This window comes from Adelges cooleyi, unplaced genomic scaffold (assembly GCF_023614345.1).
Source record: "Adelges cooleyi isolate 19-005CV unplaced genomic scaffold, UGA_ACOO_1.1 ACOO_flye_CR_arks_rails_tigmint_CR_PRNA_23, whole genome shotgun sequence".
Classification (NCBI taxonomy): Eukaryota; Metazoa; Arthropoda; class Insecta; order Hemiptera; family Adelgidae; genus Adelges; species Adelges cooleyi.
In genome coordinates, this window is record NW_026095893.1 from 14,018,724 (window position 1) to 14,042,203 (window position 23,480).

The 23,480-nt window shown below is 29.4% G+C and overlaps 1 protein-coding gene across 2 annotated transcripts; it reads left to right on the forward strand.

Moving 5' to 3' along the window:
• The first annotated feature begins 245 nt into the window (after positions 1-245).
• Positions 246-20,540, forward strand: LOC126835440 (calmodulin-lysine N-methyltransferase-like). 2 transcript variants are annotated; one of them, XM_050568022.1, is made up of 6 exons: positions 246-487; positions 13,149-13,221; positions 13,307-13,441; positions 14,349-14,616; positions 14,984-15,257; positions 20,242-20,540. In XM_050568022.1, coding segments are annotated over exons 1-6 (957 nt in total). In that variant the 5' UTR covers positions 246-485; the 3' UTR covers positions 20,447-20,540. The 2 variants fall into 2 exon arrangements, with proteins under 2 accessions (XP_050423979.1, XP_050423980.1); XM_050568023.1 differs by lacking the exons at positions 13,149-13,221; positions 13,307-13,441; positions 14,349-14,616; positions 14,984-15,257; positions 20,242-20,540 and adding exons at positions 1,361-1,919; positions 2,355-4,905.
• Positions 20,541-23,480: the final 2,940 nt, after the last annotated feature.

The window sequence follows — 23,480 nt, forward strand, 5'->3', positions numbered from 1 at the left end:
AAAACCATATTTAAACCAAAGTTATAAAACTATATTAATTATATTATTGTTCCGATATTCCATATTTATGAAATATATTTTTTTCTTACTTAAAATATTATGTAAAAAAATGGTTTTTCTGAATTAACTTCGTCAAATTGTGTTTTAAAACATCGGTTGGCAGTACTGAAAGTTCGGCGGTTTCACACAATTAGAGATATCAATAAGGTGCCCCTCCTTTTTTTTAATTTGCTCATATTCATAGTAACTGCAGTCTGCAACTTGCAGCTGCTGCAGCGTGCAAGTATTAATGACAATTATTATTGGCAATGGTAATAAGACATACGTTGTTATTTAGATTTTAGTGTTAACTGTTAAGTGTTGGTACTTGGTAATTTCCTAACGTTTTAGAACGTTTCCGACCAAAGTTGATTTTTCTTTAGTTTATTATGGGGAACGATTGTATATTTTAACCGTTGCCAAGCAAACATTAGTGACACCAAAAAATGTAAGTACCTATTTTTCAAATCAATATTATTTAAATTTTAGTTTTGACTTTTACTCTATTGTAGTATAATATAAAAAATATGTTTTTATCGTCTAAATTCTCCAAATTGAATGACCTGTGTTTAAATATTACCAAAACTACATATTTAATTATATGACCAGTAGAAAACAAACAAATATTTTATGTAAAGATTTTATTTTATTTTACATGAGGACGGATTTATAAGTGCATAGGAATTAGAAAAACCATGTATTCTTAGAATTTTAAGTGCCTTTTATTCTTAAGTGATAGTTTATAATTTAAAAAAAAAGCTTAACTGATTAGAGAACTTTTTCTTTACAATACTAATTAGTTTCATTGGCTGGCAAAAAAAGTTTAAATTATATTATAGGTATTAGTATAATACTATACCTAATATGCTTTATAGGTGTATATAATGAATATTTTGACTGGTTGAGAAATATTGTTAATTAGAAATATGTACAAATATTAAATCTGTGACGCATTATAAGTTATAGGTATAACTTTTAATATTGTTTTGCTTATAATCTGCCTTAATAATTCTATATAAAGGAATAACTATTTTAACTATTTAATTATATATTTTCTTTGTTAATTTTATGAATAAATAAAACTAAGTAGGATGGTTTCTCATTTACATACTAAAATATTGTTATAATGTATAATTAATTTTATTTCAAATCTGCTATTTAAAATATTAAATAAAATAAATATACGTTTAAAAGAGATTATACGTACATATTGGGCAACGTCTTATGTCCAGTATACTTTTCAGTTATAAGTAGATAAAACAAATACCTGGAATACTTGTTGGAATATTTATCATAACTGATTTGATTTTCCTGTTTCCAGGACAATTTCTGTGATATTTCTAGTTGAATAACAATTAAAATTTAATACAAAAATGATATAAAATACATGTTGAATAATAATGAACACTAAAGAACGTGCCCGTAATAGATGGAAATTACTGGCAAATACAGTCAGTAAAAAAAATCAAGACTGCATTTCTACACCAAACATAAGCTATGGCCTCTTTACTATCGAATGTATTCATGCAGGATGGTACAAATATTCTGTGTGTATTCAAGGCGATCAATTCTCAGCTAACATTTGCCGGTCTCCTATAAATGTTACCCCCGAGGAACTCATGGGCTTCAATAATACGGGCAATGTCAGAATATGGCCATCTGAAGAGATATTAGCTTACTATGTTTTATCAAATTTGAGTTTATTTCAAAATAAGACTGTATTAGAGCTGGGCGGTGGTATGAGTTGTTTGGCAGGAATTATGGCAGCGTTGTACGGTCATTGTCGTGATGTTCACTTGACTGATGGAAATCCGAATTCAGTATACAACGTCGAACGGATACTTGAGAAAAATGTGTTCACAACAAAAGTTTCATGTTCGGTTAGTTACGATTACATGCATTTATGTAATTTGAACACATTTCTTCGATGCACATGATGTCTTCAACTTGTTTATTGAGTTGTTAGTGCATGCGTATTATTATTTTTTTTAATATTTATGATTTTTGTACAAACATTTCTTGGTTTGTTATTATAACTAGTTTAAAAATATTTTTTTAATGTACAATTTTTCTATTAACAATACCTTCATTATAATAATTTTCCAAGTTTGTTTCATCTTTATTTAAAAACCACCATGTGTAATCTTGCAATGTATATAGTAGATTAATATATTTTTGTACTTATTACTCATAAACCATCAGCATGACCTACCAGAATCTTCATTAATAAATATTCCTGACTAGAGTAAACTCAGCATATTATGATGCTTAGGTACACTTTTTGCCTTGAATTAATGGCTACATTCACTGATTAGGTATTGAAATGGCACCAAAAGCCCGCAAACATTTGTCATTACGATGTGGTGTTGGCGGCCGACTGTCTGTTCTTTGACGAGGCGCGTGATGATTTGGTGCATACTATATCATCGATGTTAGCTTTTGGTGGTATCGCGTTGGTTGCAGCTCCAAAACGTGGGAATACACTGTACGAGTTTATTGAAATGGCACAACAGGAAGAGTTACACTGTGTTGTACAGCAAAATTACAATACCATAGTATGGGACTGTCATTCTAAACAGGTTTCATATAACTCTATGTATGATACTGACTCACATTACCCATTATTAATATGTATTACCAAACAGACTAAAATTATCGATTGCCAATTTCAGTAATACATTTTTGGTGCACAATTTATTTTTTCAATAACTGCCTCCTCAAAATGTATATCTATTATCTGCGGCAAACATAATGACTTCTTAATCTATTTTTTATTTATATTAGGTAATTATTAAAACTATAAGAAATTGTTTTGTTTCTTTAGATTCCAAGTTAAATTTTTAATACATTTATTTATAAAATTAAAATTCCTTAACTATAGTATATTTTTTTCTATATCTCAAAACTTACTAAATTTTAGTTAATTAGTTAGGATATACTTAGTTTATGTCATATAATATAAGTTAATATTCTTTATGAATCCTTACCACGTGGCTGTATCAAAGTATTCTTCGATTATTGTATTGTTCTAAATTATTTATTTCCAAACTGTAGCTATAGCCTTACCTATTAATTTTGTATACATTTATTAATTGTTAATTGAAATATTAGGGTACCTTGATAAGTAAATGTTACTAACTACCTAGTTTCATTTATTGTACATAAATACGAGTCTATTTCCTATTATTTGTAAAACATAAAAAAAGAGTTCCTTATTTAAATAGAAAATATTCTACTATAAAAAATTATTTAAACAGGGTGTCGCTTAGTTTGAATAGTTTCTTAACAATATTATATAGTTTTTATTAATTTTTTACTAATATTTCTCAACATTAGTCAAAATATTAATTTAGTTGGTTTTTTGTATCACCTATTGGCTTTTAAAACAAATACCTCAGTTACCTGTCTAGTCCCTACTAAGTATAAAATCATAATTTAGTGTCAACACTTGTGATATTAATCCTCAAAATTACTGTCAGGTTATATACAGTGAATAATATAAGTAGTACTAAATTAATAATGCGACTATTACTAAATAGTACACTTTGCGCACAGCTCATATTCAATTTATTGCTAATACTCAAAACTATGATTTTATATATTTAAATTTATATGCAAATTAATGACCAAAAATTAAGTTTTATGTTCAACCATCAATCCATTTTTCCATAAATTCTCTTTTTTTTTTGGTTGACCGTTTTTTTTTACTATTTGTCACTATATACATGTTATATCAGAGTATATCACCTAACTACTATTTGTTTGAAACAAAACTGTTTTTGTAAACTCCATTCAATTTATATTTTTCCTGTTGACGTATTGTCCCACAGTAAAACTTGCAATGTGTTAATTGAATGAACAAAATCTGCTGGTGAAAATAAATAAGAGTGAAAACAAATACAACAGTCGTTTCTATTTTGTCGCACACACACCATTGACCTAGTTTTTTCACATGTGTTCCTATGTATAATTTTTTAATGTATTGAAACCAGTAACATGTTGAATATATCCCTTAGTTAATTTATATAATAGTATAAACAATGATTAATGTTTATCTCTAGGTATTTTATTGTATTGGGTAAATCCCTATTGGCTATTCTTAAAATGTATTTTTCAAAGTCCATTTACTATAACTAGTATTGCCATAGTAATTATAACACCAATTTAATGTCTGTTGAATTTATTAAGTATGCAATAATTATATTGTGTGTGTTATGTTAATTGATTTTAATTGTTAACGTGGTTTAGTTTTATAGTTAATTTACTTAGGGTCCAAAACGACTTAATGATAATCACATATTGCCTATTAAATTCTCACTCGAGTATAGTTTAATAACTAGAAACATAATTTTATTGTTTATTAACTACACTATTGTTAATAAAACTAAATAAAAAGACAATTATTTTGTACAATGTTACCAACATTTTTTATAATACATTAATTATGAATAATATGTCATCTTTGGTCTTCGGCGAAGTATATAATTCTGTAATCTAGTTAACTTAGTTTTAGAGTCAGATGTTTTGGTATTTTCTATATTCCACAGTTTTTGCTGTAGTCGCTTAGATACTGTACGCATTGTCTGAGCGCTTACACCTGTACATTCAAATTCAAATTGCTGGTGTATTTTAAATTATCAATATATTAAATCTATTGTGATATACTTTAGAATTGAAAAGTCAATCGTTTGTAGTTTCCACTTTCCAATCAACATATTAAAATAAATCATCCAAAACTATATCGTTATATTTCTTAAATATTATATTATTATTCTTTATATTGTAACCACACTTTTTGTTGTTTCTATATTATTATTATGGGTTTTGAATAATTAATTATCGTCACGTGTAGTATCTAAGTAGAATAAACTCTAATGACAGATATGTTATTGTATTGATTAATATTATTCAAAATAATGTGTTTATTCGTTTTTACTTATGATATTATTATATATTATATAGTTATATTGTTATAAATTTAATTATCGAATATAATAATATACTACACAATGTACGTATTGTTCTCCAAAATCAAATTATTTTATTTTATTCGAGTCCGCCTGTTGTTTGTTCTGATTTTGATGAGCATCTTGTCAAGTACAAAAAAAGTATTGCTATGACGTTTGGTTGAGAAGCACGCGGATAATATTGTTACAATAGAGTATACAATGGTCAATGACAAGACAACGGTATTAGATAAATGAATGAAAAATAACATTTCTGTGTAACCGCTGGCTGTTGAGGATGCTCCTTATGAACACTTGACCCGATTTCCCATTGTTATTTTGTTCTTTCTTAAAATTACATTTTTTTTTTTTTGGTTCTTCACTACGTATAGTAAATAGTAATAAATTTTGTCATAAACTTTCCAGAATGATAAAAATTATTATTTCAATAGTGTGCCGTTTTCAATCGTTTGTTTATTATTTTTTGGAAATCCTCTATCACAATGTTGTGTCATAATATGTGATCTCGGTTTTCTAACAACTTTTATAAAGGTTTTCACTCGAATTGCATTATTTATGAAACACGCATTATACAAGATCGATTTACAATATTTGTCCATCTGATTTGTTTATCGGCCGAAAAAGATGTATTATAGGTACAAACGTTGACAGCTAAAGTAAGAAAAATGCTCGCTGTTACACAAGTAATGTCATGGAACATCTTGTATTCGTTTTTTGAAAATATATCATATGAATTCGTTTTTCAAATGCATGTTGCGGAATTGATCACTAAGTTTTGTGAACAATACACCGAAACCAACTGAAAATTATTGTTGATTACTGAATTTCAACGAGCAATGGAAAAATACGCTCTTTATTGAACTTGCCGATAATGGCTGATCGTGTATTTAATAGAACAAAAACAGCAACAAACATAAAAAATTATAATCTTAGCAATAGCCAATATATAGAACTCGAATGCCGAAATAATTAATCATTTAATTATAATAATTTGTTTAACTTCTTCAAACTTCAAAAATTGTAATTTGTAATTACGAAAAGATTGAGAAGTAAAATATTTGCTGATACTTTGATGGCAGGTTGATTGTGGTTTGATATTTTGTTAATGTGGTTACTAAAGGAGAGTAGAAACTGGAAACTGTCACCCAGGTACTTAGTCAACTAGAATGACAAAATATAATTGACTTAGTGTGTAGTGAAGTGCAAAGTAAAAGTACTCGCTGATCAATGAAAGACGGTGTCAGTACAGACTAGGAAATACTTCATTTTGCACGTAATGTAACACAGTTTTTTGTGTAGAGCTGTAACTAGTAGTGACAGTTAAGATCTATGACACGTATACGCTTTTTATTTGTGTTAAAATATTAAGGGAGAACCACTGCCATTCCTCCGGGTTTGAATTCACGTGACACCTTTTATAGATAGTAATCTACAATTCTTTGACAATAAATTAGATATTGTTTGTTCTCAGTTCAAATTAAATTCGCCACTACGGCCAATCATTAAAATGTTGTCTTTTTACTGTTAATGCTTTTGAATTTGCATTATCAAAATAATTTTATGATGCAGTTAATCATAGTCATAGTACCTAATAGTATATTATGAGAATTTATAATTTGTTCGTGATTTGTAGTTATCTGCTCTTACCTACCTCGTCCATTAATAATTATTAGTTATAAGTTAAACTATATATTATATAGTAAGATATGTGTCTACTCATGCCTTTGTATACCATAGAAGCAGACAAAACAGGAAGCATTGGACGCATTTTCGGATTCCCTACCTAGTGTTGTAAGTTGTTAGGCTGCGTGTACACGACGATTTTAGTTTAATCTCATTTAAATAACCACAAAGTCCAGATGCGATAAAACTTCCAGTAACTCTACCATCAAAATTCGACGAAACCTTTTAATTGTTTTCGTATCGTTTATTATTACACGTTTCGGTTCATTTGTTTTGTGTATACTTTATTATTCATCCTTTCAAATGAATAAAGTTCAAGCGGGTTAAGTCATAAAAGGAATATTTTAAATGTATAAGCTTAACAATGAACGGGTGCGTAATTAGTACTTATCATTTAAACAAAGTTTATTTAGGTACAAAAAATAAAAGGTTTTAATTTAAATTTTACAGTAACATCACCATTAATATATTAGAATGGTTCTTATTTGGGCTATGAATACTTTTCTAATCAAATACCTTCCAAGTCTGTAAAAAATTATTTTTTTTCTTCAAAGTAATACAGATTTTATTTGCTCTTTTTTACAAAATTAAATATGTTTTCTAGAATTGGACAAAAATTTAGTGGTTTGTTAAAAAAAAAAAGCTAAACAACGTTTTTTCGGCAGAACTTAACTCAGACAGAAAGAGACTACCATTCTATTGTGCTCCGAAATTGTGCCAACTAGGCACAAGCTACACAAAAAAAGTACAATGAAGAATATAGTATAGTAATAGAGTATTATAAAATAGAAAAAAAACTATCTGAAGATAAATATTTAATTAAATAAAGCGTTAATACGTTGCTGTATTATTTTTTTGAAAATTTATTTTTACAAAGAATAATTTGTAAAAAATATGTATCTCATTATATAATATAGATTAAATAGGAAAGATTTGGACGGCCCATAATTAGCATACAGTGAGTATACGCCGTGTTACCGCGATTATGGAAATGGGAATCAAATACACATCTAAAGATGAGAAGAATAATTGTGCGCAGTCATACCATTTTAATGTGCGCTGGTCGTTATTAGAGTCTTTAAATAAAATGCATCGATAAACAGTTGCCAAAAAAGTCAATTCACGTGAGGTGCCTCGTTATTGACGCCACTATAATACTTAATAATATCAGTTTATGTTTTTGTATTATCGATAAACAACTTTTCAACGGTATTTCATTTTAAATCCTAGATGATGTTTGTATAACCGTAATGGCTTCGGGTTACATTTGTGATTTGTCCGATGTAATCCAATTGATTTCGTCTGGCTTATACCGACGCCAATTCCTTAAGAATCGTACTTAACAAAACTATAATTTTAGTTTTTTTTTTTTAATAGATTTTTATTAAGATGCGTCTATATGCACATGCGTGTCTTATTATAATTTATAATACATTATGTTCAAAATGAAGCATAAAGTGTAGTAATGATTTTTAAAAACTTTGGAGTTTTTATACGTTATATTTAATATTATTATTACCCTGAGAAACAGCTGCATGTCGAATCTCGAGTTAATTTACTACGATTTCCCATTGTGGACGTTTTAAAATTAATTTTATTTGCATAGCATTTGTAACATCAAACAGAGTATTTATTTTTGTTTCGATGCCGAATCTAAAACAATATTTACAACATTTGCTTTTCCAATAGGGGTTTTCTTTTGTTTGGACCCATGATGATACCGTTTTAACCGCTTGGTACTGATTCCTTCATATTTATACACAGCAGCCATCGCTTCTCGAACTCATGGTTAATTGACTCATTCGCCTATAGGACCAAAACAGTCTGGTTACAAATCGCACGCATACACATAGAACAAAATGCCTTTAGTCATCCTTAAAATCAGTTAGAAATCTTCATAGTTGTTAATTGGAAATACCTTCCATTGATAACATACTACATGTACTTCAAGAAAATCGTCAGTAAGAAACCCAGTAAAAAATTCCGTCATAGTTAGGTTTTCAGCTAGTGTAAAATTCAACAAATAAGTATTTTAGTTACAATTTTGGAAAAATAAAAAATAATGGAATGAAACCAAGTTTATAGATGTTCAACAAATTGGCATTAAAAATCAAAAGTTTGTTTATAAGAATCCAGGATGTAAACATATATACGCTAGAACTACTCTGCTGATTTTTCTCCACCGTGGCCAAAGAGCGGAGAGTGGACCCCTTTTTTATGCAAAGACCAGATTTAAAGAAGATCACAATGCTAAAATTTATTTTTTTTTAATGGTTTTCTTATTATAATAAAAACAATGAAAATTGTCAAAAAAATTGTTATCAACGAGATACTGATGTTTGAAAAGTTATCTACTGTTTGACTTCATAGAGCCTACAAGTCGACGGCCGCCTATGATTTAACTGCTTAAAACAATAGCGTGACTTAAAATTGAATACACAATCTAGTTATTTTATATTACATAAACATAAATAATGTAAATTTCGTAAAATTGAGTGCGTGTTGAACCGTTGTGTGCCGCCGTTTTTCAACGAAACAACTCTTTTAGTATTTTTAATATTTCAAAACAACTAAACACTCTATTAAAAGTCTAGTTTCACTGTCGTCCTCGGTGCAAAAAACACATAAAATATTTATAACGAAAATTCAAAAATATAATCTAAAGGTAGGTAAATTATCTTGTGGAGTGAGCAAAACTTTCACATGTGTAAGATAGACAATTACGAATAGACGGGCCCAATGACGTCACGCAGCTTTTTTCAATTCCTTTTAGATCGTTGAATAATTTGAGCACTAAACAGACACGTGAAACCTATACCATTTTTATTAGAATTGAATATATTTTCAAACTAAAATAACTTATTTTTTGTGTTTTGTGTTCCTGTAAGGTACCTAGTTTCAGTAGTTTTCTTCACTCCCAGCAGGTTGTTCGTCGAAAGTCAGATTAAATCCTAAATGCTTTCAAAGTTAGTACTTGCGTTTTGAAAACAAGTTACATGCGTTACTAATACTTGGCGAAATGGCGACTAGCAAAACAACTCCCTGCGGATGATCTCCTCCTCAGCTTTCGCCCTCAAAGCAGCACCAAAATATAGATACTTCCCTCCAGATTTACCCCGGTAGAGAACATTTAGGCGAACTCGTAAGCATATTAGTTACCGTTAAGACATGCCCCGGAGAAGGATACGGATTAAAACTTATTCAACGGAATTTTATGGTCTCTGCGAGGGTACCTAGTTAAAATCCTTCTGTCTGTGTGTGGATATAATAATACGTTATAACGTTACATATAAACTCGGCTAGGCTAATGGAAGTCACTGTAAAACAGCAGCTATAAATCTTAATTGCTGTTCGAATTACTAACCGTTTACATTATAATCCGGGAAGCACAAACATTTTATATTCGGTTGGCTTTAGTTGCAGGGACACACAGTTTTATTTTATTATTCTCTGCTTTCTCCGTCAACAATCATCATCACGGTCGATGGTGTATTTAATGTTCTATTAATATTCGCCTATAAAGTTTTTTGGAACGGTTACAAAATGCAAATCTCGAAGACTGCCAATCGCCACCAGTATTTAAGATTAGATTCTTGATTTAAATCGGAGACCGTACTGCATCACTATTAGGCCCTGTCGAAGCTAAATGTCCTATTGGCAATGCCAACAAAATATAATATACACAAATGCTATTTTATTGATTGTTCCCGGATGTTGTTTTTTACTTTTACCCGTATATACAATATTAGAACTGCATCTATGGTTGACTGTATGCAATGTTAATCGATTACAACAGATGATAAAATTAATAATTTGTAAATCAGTTTGGGTTTTTTTTACGACATTTAATATTATTTCCAAGAAATATATATTTAGTCTTGATGGAGGTATAAACTATAAAGGTTCATATTAAATCTTATTAAGTTTTTACAGTTTATCTTACAGAAATATAAAACTAGCTTATACGAGTTTTATTATTATTTGTACACTTAGAAAAGACACGGTTGAATAAAAGGCATTTGTAATATTTTTAGTATAAGTAATAGGTAGTTGAAAGAAAATGTTGGGAAAAACAGAGAAAGTAAAGACATAATTGTAATAATACTATACAAAAATCTATGCAAGAAGAAAAAATATTGTTTAACTTAAAATCTTCCAATCTTTACTTTTTATTCTATAAAATAAAAGGATAATAGCGATGGAATTTAATTCAGTATTTATCGATAAAGCTGTTAAAGATCTGACCATCGTTATAAAATTCATTAAGAAACCAATATTTTTTAAATCGACAAAGATTAAATTTAAAATTGCTGTGTAAAAAAACATGTAAACATTTTTAGTTTATTTTTGGAAAAAATATTTGTTTAACAAAATACCGAATAACTATAGTTTTTAAATACTATTTGACAGTCAATATTACCTAGTGACCCTGTAGTATATTTTATCATTACTATTTATCGTACATCCACAATATGGATTCAGAATAATCCATTAGAATAAAAACTTTAAGGTTCTCAGATTTATTAGAAAAATACCGTTGATGAAAAAATGGGTAAATATTTTGTACTTTAATGTCTCCTTAGTCCTTACGAATATTTTTTTGGGATTATTTTTATTGTTTGGGATTTTATAGCATGTGTCACGTCCAATAAAAAAAAAAAAAATAAAAAAAAAGCAACCATTAAGTATAAAATATGTGTCACTTATGATATTCAAACGCAATCGTATTAAGATGGTGAGAGAGGAACTTCGTCGAGTGTCAAGTTTATCAGATTTAATAACGAAATTTAATTTATTTGGCTTCATATGATTTGAAATTATTAAATTTTCTCCTATTGAAGAAAAATATAGTATAATTGTATTTGTCTTGAAATTTTTTGAAATTGTTGCTATTATTATAAGTATTCACTATGCTAATTTATTATTTTCATTATGTGACATTTTTTGGGCTAAGTGAATTAATTGTTGAAATATTTTTACAGTAAACTGCAAAAAAAAAAAAATACTTCTTATTGCCCGAAATATGTTTAAATTTATGATTTTGAAGTTAAAAAAATGTATTAATAATTCATTGAATTTCCTAAATGTTTGATGTTTGCGCATCAAAATCGAAAACTGCTGTTTTAAATCAACAAGTTTGTTTGCTTATGGAAATGGCAATACATAGCAAAATAATAAAATTTCAAATTAATATAAAATGTTTGAGGATTTTACTATAAAGATACCCGGAAACATACATAAGATGTACCTGATTTATGTCTGCAATAAACAATTATTTCAGCGAACCACCTGAAGTACAATCAGAGTTTCAAATTAAATATTCAAAATTATTTTAGGTACATCTTAACTGTATTTCCTGTAAATTTACATAATGATCTTTTCTTGTAATTGTTTATTTGTATTTTAATTGGTTATATTGAAAGAGCTAAGTAAATCAGTAAATATAAAAATAACTAAACGACATTTCATGAAAATTTGACATCGGCTGACGTTTTATGATTTAATTTTATGATGGTTAAGTGTTAGAAAAGAATTATTTTATTATATACAAGTTGATTAAATTGATTCACAATATGTGGAACTAGAAAATATAACAGAGCCCTAATGACTTCAGTCTATACAAAACGATCAAATTAACAACGCATTTTAATTTTAAGTACAAAGCCTCATAATTGAAAAATATAATTTTATTTAATAATTATATTTTATTTACACATATGTTTAGTTATTATGTTTTTGGAATAATAAACATTTGTTAAAAACAATTTTTAAATATATTTTTTTGAACAAAGAACCACGCCTACATAATCATTTTATGATGCATATGATATGTAACAGACAGTTTCCAATAGGCACATTTGTAAGGAGTATAAAAGGATATTGATCAGAAATTCTCGAGAAGTCCCAGTGACGTGAGAAAACTTTCGACGTATTTTTGTTAAATGTATAAAGTTCTCATTTACAGAAAAGTAGTACAAGAAATATTTTTTAATTTTCAAGAAGTTTTTCAAATAGCTTTTGTATTAGATTGACGTTCATTAAAGTTTATGAAATCTAACGGCGATTTAAAAACGAATACTAAACTAATAAATATGAAAATTTCCGAATCATATTGACAATGAAAAATGTAGTTTCAATTTGTGTCTGGCTATCGAATTAAATGTGATTCTCTGTTAAACAAGATCTCAACTTACATATTACATTATTTTTAATTTTAATGTATAATATCAAATATTTGTCTACTATATACTAAACTATACTATTGTACTACAGTAGATTTTTAGCTAGGTTACCTTTGTTAAATTTTCATTGAGTTCTTCATAATAAATGTCGCATTGCTATTAGATCGTCTCAGGGCCCTCTTGTGGGGTTTTCATCGAGTTATTTCTATTTTATACTGAATAAAACGTTTTAAATTTAATTAACTATGAACTTATGAATTTTATTGACTTGTTGCAGGACGGAATTTTGGAAATCGACGGGTAAGAAATATTGCGACTTCTGCAAATGTTGGATAGCCGATAATAAGCCTGTGAGTATAACACGTTAAAAACTGATATAAAATAGTAAATTTGAATTGAGAACCAAAAACTATACACATATCTATGAATTAACAGAGTATCCAGTTTCACGAAAATGGAAAACGTCATCAAACCAGCGTTGCCAAAAAGCTGGTGGACATCAAGAAAAACAGCGCGATTGAAAGAAAAGAAGAACAAAAAATGGATATGGATATGAAACGAATGGAACAGGTTTGGAGATGGTTTTTTTATCATTTATTATAGCAATACCTCATTGTTCGTCTAATAAAAGAGTGCCCGAGTTGGAAAGTCTTTTGTTTCCAATATCATGCATGATAATCTTAATTGTCAAGTTCTTATCGAAATTAACATTCATTCTCACAAAACTTTCTTGTTTTAAATAAAATCTTGAATGTATACGTTTTCTAGATAAACTTGGTGTGGTCACCAGGGGCGTAGTGAAGTAATTTGTTTAGGGGGGCAGCTAAGTCCATTTGGCCTACTGTCCAAAAAATATATGCATGCATAAATAAGTAAATGTTTTTATTTTTATTAATTAACATTTTTTTCTGAGTTCTGTAACATACTTATTTATAATAAAATGCAATATAGAAAAAGTTATTTAATTTCAATTCTTAAAGCTTAATGCCATCAACCATGTCCTTTTCCGAGAATAGTAGCAGCAAATCATTCAAACGCGAATCACTTTGTGTGGTCCTTAAATAATTTTTCTCTATCTTTAATTTGCTGAAAGAACGCTTATTTCCTGCAACAGTCACTGGAGCTGCGAGACATTTTGTTGGCTATTGGAATATTTGTTTGAAACTTTTCCGAAACGGCAATTACTTCTGAAACACTTTTAACTCCTTCGCATTGGTCGTAAAGGACTTCTAGCTCAGCCATTAAACCACTACTGGTCACCTGAAATTTCTTTCTTTTATATTACCTCGTAATCCCCGTCGAAGGCGGTAATCGGAACAGATCGTCGTTCTGCCTTTTCAATATTTTTTAAGTCGAATAGTTTATTCAAACTTTCTCGGAGAGCGTATTATTAATAATTGTTTTCATCCGCGCGTAGGTTTTATTTGCCAACGATTTAACTATGTACACGAATAATAATCTTTAAACATATTTACAGGGTGCGATGAAAGCGTATTACAACGATATCCAAAACAATCCGGATTATTCTTCACAAGTTTTGATAAAGGAGCGCGGGATAATCATACGGCCCACCCCGTACATAGCTACTCAACCTAGTGGACACGTAAACATCAGCTATTCAAAAACTAATCCGTCCATGCCAGTTTCTATCAAAACGGTGGCGCCTCCTAAACCTAAATTTGTGTGGCACGAGTCCAGGACGGAAGACGGCTCGATGATGTATTACTGGAACACAGAAACCGGAGGTATAAACATTATATTGATCCCAATTTATTCTAGTTCTTTTAAAATCTTACAACCCACCAATACCTGCACAAAATAGAACATAAATACAAATAATATGGGTTATTGGTTACCAGTGATGTGCGATTTGTTCCTACTTTACATTTTTACAACGCCTTTGTATTTGAATTCGTCATTGTTTAGGTAGCACACGAATAAACAGTACAAAATAGTGATTCTAATTATTACTTGTTTCAAAGTAATCTTCGTTTTCCTTTATAAAATATACTATTAGATGTATAACAGCAATTTTAAAACATATAATCTGTTTATCCACGAATTTTACTTAGAAAATGTCATAAATTAAATTAACGTTATTTCGTTGTATAGAATCTGTTTGGGAACCGCCGGCCGAAGGTTTTCTGAGCGTAGCCGAACAGGAAGCTGATGAACAGCAAAAAAAAGATAAGGCGGCTTCAAAAAAAAAAGCTCAGGCAGGTCCTAAAGCTAAAAAGAAAAAACCAAATGGCGAAAATGACGCGGTTGGAGTTGGTGGTGACGATGAAGAAACGGAAGAACCAGCAGAACCTGTTCGAGGTGAATTCGAACCGTTTATGGCGGAGACTACTCGCATAGGGACGTGGCGAACGGTTGAACAGCCTAAGTAAGTAGATATGTTTGATCTTTAAAATATTAACCACTAACCTATAGATTCCTAATGGTTACAATGTGGTTTAAGTCAAAATAACGAATGATTAAAATTGCTCCGCATCGACTAAAATAAAAGTAGTAATATATAGAGCTAAATTATGTTAGTGCATACAAACAATATACCTCTTTAAACCAAATAAAAACACAAGATAAATTAACTTAACAGACTCAGAAATAATAATATATTTTTAAGTTTTACAAATCATATAAAATATGATGGGTAGTTCTATTAAATTCTCATTCAACTCTTGATAGAAAAAAAGAGAAAAAAAGAAAGAAACAGCAAGAGGGATAGATTAATGCTAACGTTTAGGGTTTTTTTATTGCCGCGATACGAAAAATGTGCGTTTATAAAAAGGTATTTAAAATAATATAATCACATTCTATGCAAATACGTTGTTTCCAGTTATCCGATACAATGCTAACATTCCAAGGTCTTAAAATTCTACCGTCTTTTGTACAATTAAATTGTTTGACTGCAGATTTTTGAAATTTTTATTTTCTTCATCAGTGTGTTTGTCGCTAACCGTTCCGGGCAGTGAACCCGTCAACAAACCATCTCACGGCGGCAACGTTTGGCCTTCAAGGCATGTTTAGCTTAAGAGGACGTCACGCATCCGTTATTTTCTTCAAAAAACCCGCCTTGCGCGGATTAATTTTACAGAGGCTATAATCAAAACTAAGAAACCAAATTTTTACATATTATAGACAACAACATTGTCTGTGTTCTACCATCGCCCTTTTTTTAATATTTCAACCAGTTAATAAATAATTCATTAATTAAGAAAGGACTTTTTTAAAAATAATATAGCGTTGGTTGTATTAGGTATATCGAAAAAATACGGATGATAGAACACGGATAATTTTGTCATAAATAATATGTATGAATTTCATTCCTTAACTAAATTGTGTTTTATCCTGTAGAAATGACTGTGATAGTCTGAAAAAAAAAATGGCAATCAACAAAGTATCCTCATTACTGTATTAATAAGTATACATTATGGTTCAAACTCTAAACTAAGATTTTTCGAAATTTGCCTATACTTTACTCCTTAGAAATGGCCGGTGTGGCGTCCTCTTAACATGTACCTTCGTGGTGATGATAACTGTTGCTTTTAAGAATGTGCAAAAACAATAATTTGGTAGTCGTGTTCGAAAGTAGGTAAATGGGTTACATAAAAGTCGGATATTTTGAGAGACGTGGTGTTGGTGTAAATATATACGGACTTGGCTTTATTGTCGTCGGTTTGATCGCCATAATATACTGCGTTCGAATGAAGAAACTGAAAGAATCGGTGGTTTAGGTAATTTCCGAACGATTGCTTTGCCGTCATTCGGGCCACGTACACGCGTTCGACAATTATTCCGTTTCGCCGGGTTTGCCTAATAGCTGCGAGGGGTGGATATTTATCGGGGTGGTAAGCGATTAGCCGAGATATCACTAAATATGCCGAACAAACTTTATTTGGAGCACTTTTTCGGATCGGCACAACGGGCGGGTCAAACGGTACCTACAGGCTATTATAATACGGTTTATACTTCGAAGTTTTCCGCAACTGTTTGTTGTTTGCAGTAGGTTTGTAATGGTGGCGGTGGCGATTGTTATTTATGAAAACCGAACAAAGTTTTGGTTTGAATTTGGCACGCAACAAGAAAGTCCAAAACTCTCTGTTGTACTTCAAACTAAAGTAAATTTCGCTGTAGCGCACTCTAATTTTTCGTGAGACGTGTCAAACACATATTATATACCGACCACGTACTTAAAAAAAAAAAATTGTCTTAAACATAATTCTTGAATTATACTGTATTTCGATCATTTCCGTTCATATCAACTGGCTAATTGCAAATTGTGTTTCTCTTTTTCATTTCAAGTTATAATTTTATCCCAGTAACAAAATTATAAAATTAATATGATTTCATTTTAAATTTTGTTGACACGTTTGCTAGAAATTCTTTTATCAGACAACTATGCTACTTTTTTTAAAGGACGTTAGCCGTTAGGTTAAGACATTTTCAATAGGGGGGTGCCTCTTCTTATTACTGAGCTCGGTAAAGGCAATTTTTTACAGCATATTAATTTAATTTAAGCTTGAACTCTAATGTATAATTATTAGTTCAGTAACTAGGAATCTTTTTTAGGTTGTTTCTTTTTTTTTCTTTTACTAACACAGCATCTTTCGCTGTAATTTTAAATATTTTTTTTAAACGTAATCATCATTCAATAATACGAATATGTTTTATTCGGTTCGTGATGATTTTAGAGAAAAAACACCTTTAAGGAGATAACACTCACAAGGTGATGACAATTATAAGAGTAGTACTAGGATTTACTAAAAATAGCTATAAATTAGATTTAAGATGTGCTGTATAAATTTATGATTTATAGTTAAATATTCTATATTACAATCAACTTTTTTTAAAACTTTAATTGTTTTATTTATTTTTAAAAAAATTGGGAATTTTAATGGTTTATTTAAATTAAATAATTGACATGACAAAATAGACAAGCCGAGCCATATATTATAGGACATTTTTTATGCATGCTACGTGTCCGTAATAAATGATAGTCTAAAATCTCTCAAAAACGAATGAGTTAAAAATACTATGACAGAAGGGTGCCAAAAAAGTACTGCCTTGTATTTACTACTTATTTTATAAAACAAATGTAATGTTTATTATTCTTCTCCGAAAGATACATTTCGAGAGAACATTATCCACACGAAATTCTCTCTCCAAGTTTTAGAAGCTAGCATGACCCTTGCGATGTGTTCACTATTAATTATTCAGAATACTTACGCCACCGCCGCCGCCGCAGCCACCACTGACCATTAATATTTATAGGGATGTCAGCTGATCCTTTGTATGAGCCTCTGAAGTTGTCATGCTATTAAATCGTTTTCTAAATACTCGCCCTTGTAGACTTGGATCAACATGATAGCAGGTCAGGAAAAACAATTTTAATACAGAGTTTAGCCTCGCGAAATCGTGGACAAAGTAATATATCTTCATTTGTCGGGTTGATTCGTTTTAATAACTTTTTTTGGAAATGAGTTGACGGCCGTTAAATGTTGTACACATCGCTTTTCCATTTAACAGACTACCGCGTTGTGTCCCCTAACCTACAATGGCCGTTGTGTGGTCTTATACAGGGTGGTCTACATGACAATTGCATTTTTTCTTAGTCTTGGACATTGATAGCTTGTAAGTTGTACATCTGTTTTACCAATTTCGTGTGTGTGTTCATTTAAAGAACTCTCGAAATAAAAAGTGTTTTGTTACATAAATAGTATCCACTAAAGAGGATATTAATTCCTAATCGATAACCAGTTTCGAACATAAAAAGAGAGCGTTTAGTTCGCCCGAAATGGATCTGTATTGTAAATTGCTTGTATTATATTATACATTTATATACTTTTAAAGTAGATGGGTAAGATTCGATTTTATGATAAGTAGTTCAGTAGTTATGTTCTAAAACTCAAAAATATATTATTTACCCGTGTCACGAAACTTACATGTTTTGTGGATAGTTTTATTGGCATTTTATACTATAAAGAAAACTGAGAATTTTGCACAAGAAATTACATACTTAAAAAAATAGAGTATAACAAAATACAAATAAGCCATCAAATACTTTATGGCATTGTTTTTGAAACATTTTATGCTTATTTTTGTTAAATATGTATAAAATAAATATATATCTATATTAAAAGAATATTCTTGAATTTTAAACTAAGTATATCATAAAAGTAAACGACAATATGCACTTGTACTTGTTTTGAGTACATAACATTATCAACAACGGTCAACCTAACCCAGTTGTACTTACAATTTTTTTTTATTTGTCTTCTATTTATTTTATCTATTATTATGACAATTATTACTGTGACTCGTTGCTTTTTATAGATCCAAAAGGTAAAGAGATACCTATTTGTTTTTATTATAGGGATTGAAATACTAAAAAAAGTTTGTATGTAACCCTTGACAAAAAAAAAGGCTTTGGAAATGTTCGATATTATGTAAATTGTTGCAATTTGTTGGACGGTTTTTCCTAACGATAATGATTGTGAAGCCTAATACAATAAAAAAATAATAATATTTATTACTTTGATCCGTATGCTGTTTTTATGTTATGCACTTCTGTCTCATTTTTAACCAAGAAAATATTACAACGAGAGACTTCTGACAAATAAAAACACCAACAATATAAGATTTAACTTAAAAGTTTTGTTTTTCGCATTAGAAACCTAATTGAAAATACCTTTTCAGCTCCGCATTGCTGCTTAAACGAGTATTGTGTGAAAAATATGTGACTGTGGAATTTATAACATAAATAATAATAAAGAGTATAGCAGAAAAGTTCAAGAACAATTCATTCTTATCCATAACCTTCATGAAGCAATTAGTGAAATATTAAATAATCACGAGTTTAGCTGTATTAAGTGAATACATTTTAAAGAAACAAATTAAGCGATATTTCCTTCTAAAAGATACATTATACATTAAATACCTGTTTATATTTTATAATTTTTAATAATTTGTAAGTGACGTGGGTAGTGGCGATTTTTGTTCTTCGTCGAGCTGTTCAAATCTGACTGTCTAACTTTATGTGGGGCAAACTTGGTTTTATTAAAGAATTTAGGTAGCTAATATATTATTACAATTATAAGAATTGACTTATGTGGTTTTATAATAGATCAGTTTTAGAATTAGTTAACATAATAATATTATTATCCAAACATCTTGATAAAGTTTTTTTTTTTAAGAGTCCATTATCGCGCTTATGGTCGAATATATTATTTTTCAAAATCATATTATATCTCTCCCAGCAAGCGATGCCTTGTTGTTGTGTTATGCAGGCTTTTAAATATTAAATGTGGGCATTGTCAGTTTACACGAATCTCGTTATTATTGATAGCTTGTATTCCATTGTATTTCAGGCCACCGCCAGTGATCGATCTTCAGCTACCCGAACAGGAGTTCATAGCAATCAAAGTACCCAACGTCAAAGAAAAAGAGCACACGTTCAAAGAGAAAGTGGTGGGCAGTTTAACTGCACCGATCGAGGGCAAAAATGAGTCTATATCGTTTAAAAAAACTAAATTCAAAAAATCCAATTGTCGAAAACGCCTGGACGATGACTAAGCCATATGAAAATTATTACTCTAACAATATGTTTTGTGCATATGTTTCCATTACGTTAAATATAAGTTGGTTTGTAAATAGTACCATTGAATAATTTTGATTTTTTCTTTTTTTTAATTATTAAAACATTAATATATAAGCGTATCACACCAAAGAAAAGAAAACGATTTTTTTATTTTTGTAATATCCGTTAAAAATAGGTACAAGTCTAGTAGTTATTCATCTCAGACATTAACGAATAGTATAATAAAAAATAATAAAATTTGTTTATAAATTACTAATTTTAAACCTTAAAATTTAAGGATCGGTGCTTTATCAGGGGTGGTAGAATGATTCTCAATTCAGATTTGATAAATCGAGTGAAATCTATAAAAAAACAAAGTGGTAAATTAAGTCCCGTCTAAAATATGTAATCTTAAAAATTGAGTCCCTGATCAAAATTAAATACTTAAGTCTTTTTGCATTACCCAGGAAACACTACGGTTGTGGCTGGCTGGAAAGTCTCCCAAACACTTTTCTTTTTTAGTAGTAAATATTTATATGATAGGCTTAATAAAGTGTCAAGTCAACATATTTGTTTTTTTAGTTATATATATGTAGTATTGATATTTATCTTTTAATACTTTCTTTATATTCACTGATACCTAAAAATTATAGTGTTAGACCAGACTAAAGTCCAATATGTACGATCAGGGATTTTTTCTCCTGGAATAGGATTTGGTGGAAAAAATTGGATGTTGCCATATGGCGCTAATGGGTTAATGACCAGGAACCGCACATCAAAGTTTCTCTAAATGATCAAAAGCTTATAAAGTTGACATGTTTAACAAAAGGATACCTAACAATAACTTTCTGAAAAATAATTATAACTGTTCCAAGCTACTACGGTAGGTATTTTCTTATGTTATTTATTGTTTCGTTCTATAGTCGAATTTTAAAAACCAAGAAAATATTATTTACCTGTTTTTTCTCTAATTGGACGGTATTTACTGGTTGAGACGAGGACCACCGCCCACAAAAAAATCCAGGCACTTCACTAATACCTTCTAATGCTGGGTTGCAAAAACTTTGTTGGTTCTATGAACCCTCGTTAAAGCATTGTAATTGGCTCAAACATGTTTTATGGAACCAATCAATTTTTGTGCAACTCAACATAAATATCTGTATAACACAATAATAAAACGGTAAGTAAATTACATTAAAAAAAGTAAATTACAAGATTTCCATATTTTTTCCGAATTCCTTTTGATGTACTTTGAAATGTAATAAATATATTATTTTATTTACTAACCGGACTATTATAGGAAAATTTAAATTAACTTTATATTATTACCTATACAGTATCAAAATGTTTCAAATGGGATTAAAGTAAGAAAACGTGTCGTGTTTTTCAACTTTTGTTGGGAAAAGTTCTTATGGTATACGATAAAAACATTAATTTTAAAACAATTCTCAGGAGTTTGGAAAAAAATATTTGGCTTTAATTTAACAAGATGCTCTACAACAAATTATTTCACTTGACACATTAAAAGGTATATGAATGTTACAGAGTAGAAATCTGCGTAAAGTAAGTAAAATTGAGTATGTTTCACGCAAAAAAACAGCCCGTAAGATTCTCATGACCAGCAAAACAACTTTGATTTGCTTTTGATTATTATTTGCGCGTTAAACTTGTATTTTGGCGCACAACCCCTAATTTTTGTTCGTATAAGTTATTTATAACATCACTTATCCCCTGTTATATTATAATATTATAGTAACTAGTATTATTAATATTTATGCCAAATAATAATATACATGTTTATCAAAATAAAGTGTATATTAATACTTTCTAAAAAAATATATAAAACTTTATTTGAATATCAAGAAAATAACATAAAACGACTTTACTAGTACATGCTGTCGATCTTTACACGTTTACGTGCGGTACTTTTAATTTATTTTTGTTTTGTTTATTATACTTTTGGTATCAATCGCTTTGAATATATCATTAAATATTATTTATAAACATATTTTTATAATTTTATGCACCTAACTATGCCGATTTTGTCTGATCGGAATGATACGACCGCTAAATAGGTCTTGACTCTAGATTTACTAGCATTTAAAAAGGTTATTTTACAATATGAAGGCAAATTTTTGGTATAGTTATCAAGAATCGATGCTCTAAACTTTTAAAAATGCGTTGGGATGTTTTATATAATTTTACATCAACTGCGAGGACCTTTTAAGTTTTAAATGTAGTATAAATGCCATGGTTTTAATAAATTATTAGTGTAGTTAAAGAGCTAATCGTTAAAATATAATATATATAATTGAATTTAAACATTAAACCTCCAAGATAGCCTTCCTTTCTCTCATCTCGCAATGTTTGCTGACAACACAACAATTCTTACTCAAGACAACTCCCTCGAATCATCAATACAAAAACTCCAACTATCACTAAATGAAGTGATCACCTAGTTTTAAAAAACGGAAGCTGAATTTAAATCCAACTAAAATTATAGATCAATGCTACAACACAATTAACTTGTTGTAAGAACATGCCATATGATGCAACTTTTTAATTATTATAAAAAAAAAAAACTTAAAACCATTGAACATAAAAAAATCTCAGGAGTTCATAATTATATTTAATATAATAAAACATCTCATCTAGAAAGTTTCATTAAGACACTTCACAGTTCAGGCTTTATCATCCACTCAATTCTTCAATTATGTATAATACAGTTTTAATTGGTGATTACGTGACGGATAGGGGAATCTTTTTTGACGTCATTTTGAAGCTCATATTGTAAAAAAACAAAAATCTGAGTAATAACACCGAAAATATTATACAAAAATTAATACTAACATCACATTAGTGGGGTACTAATGAGTTTTTAACGCGAAAATGATTAATAATACGAACAAACAACGGACAACTAGTTATTATAATATTTTATAATACAGGTGAATTTAAATCATAAAATAGTGGTAATTTTTTTATTATAATATTGTGCTGAATTATAACTGGATAAAACAAATGTGACTT

What these genes read in the sequence shown, in the direction of transcription:
- LOC126835440 (XM_050568022.1), top strand. An exon ending in ATATGAAACGAATGGAACAG is followed by an intron (nt 13,442 to 14,348) that starts GTTTGGAGATGG and finishes ACATATTTACAG; the next exon opens with GGTGCGATGAAAGCGTATTA. An exon ending in CGAACGGTTGAACAGCCTAA is followed by an intron (nt 15,258 to 20,241) that starts GTAAGTAGATAT and finishes ATTGTATTTCAG; the next exon opens with GCCACCGCCAGTGATCGATC.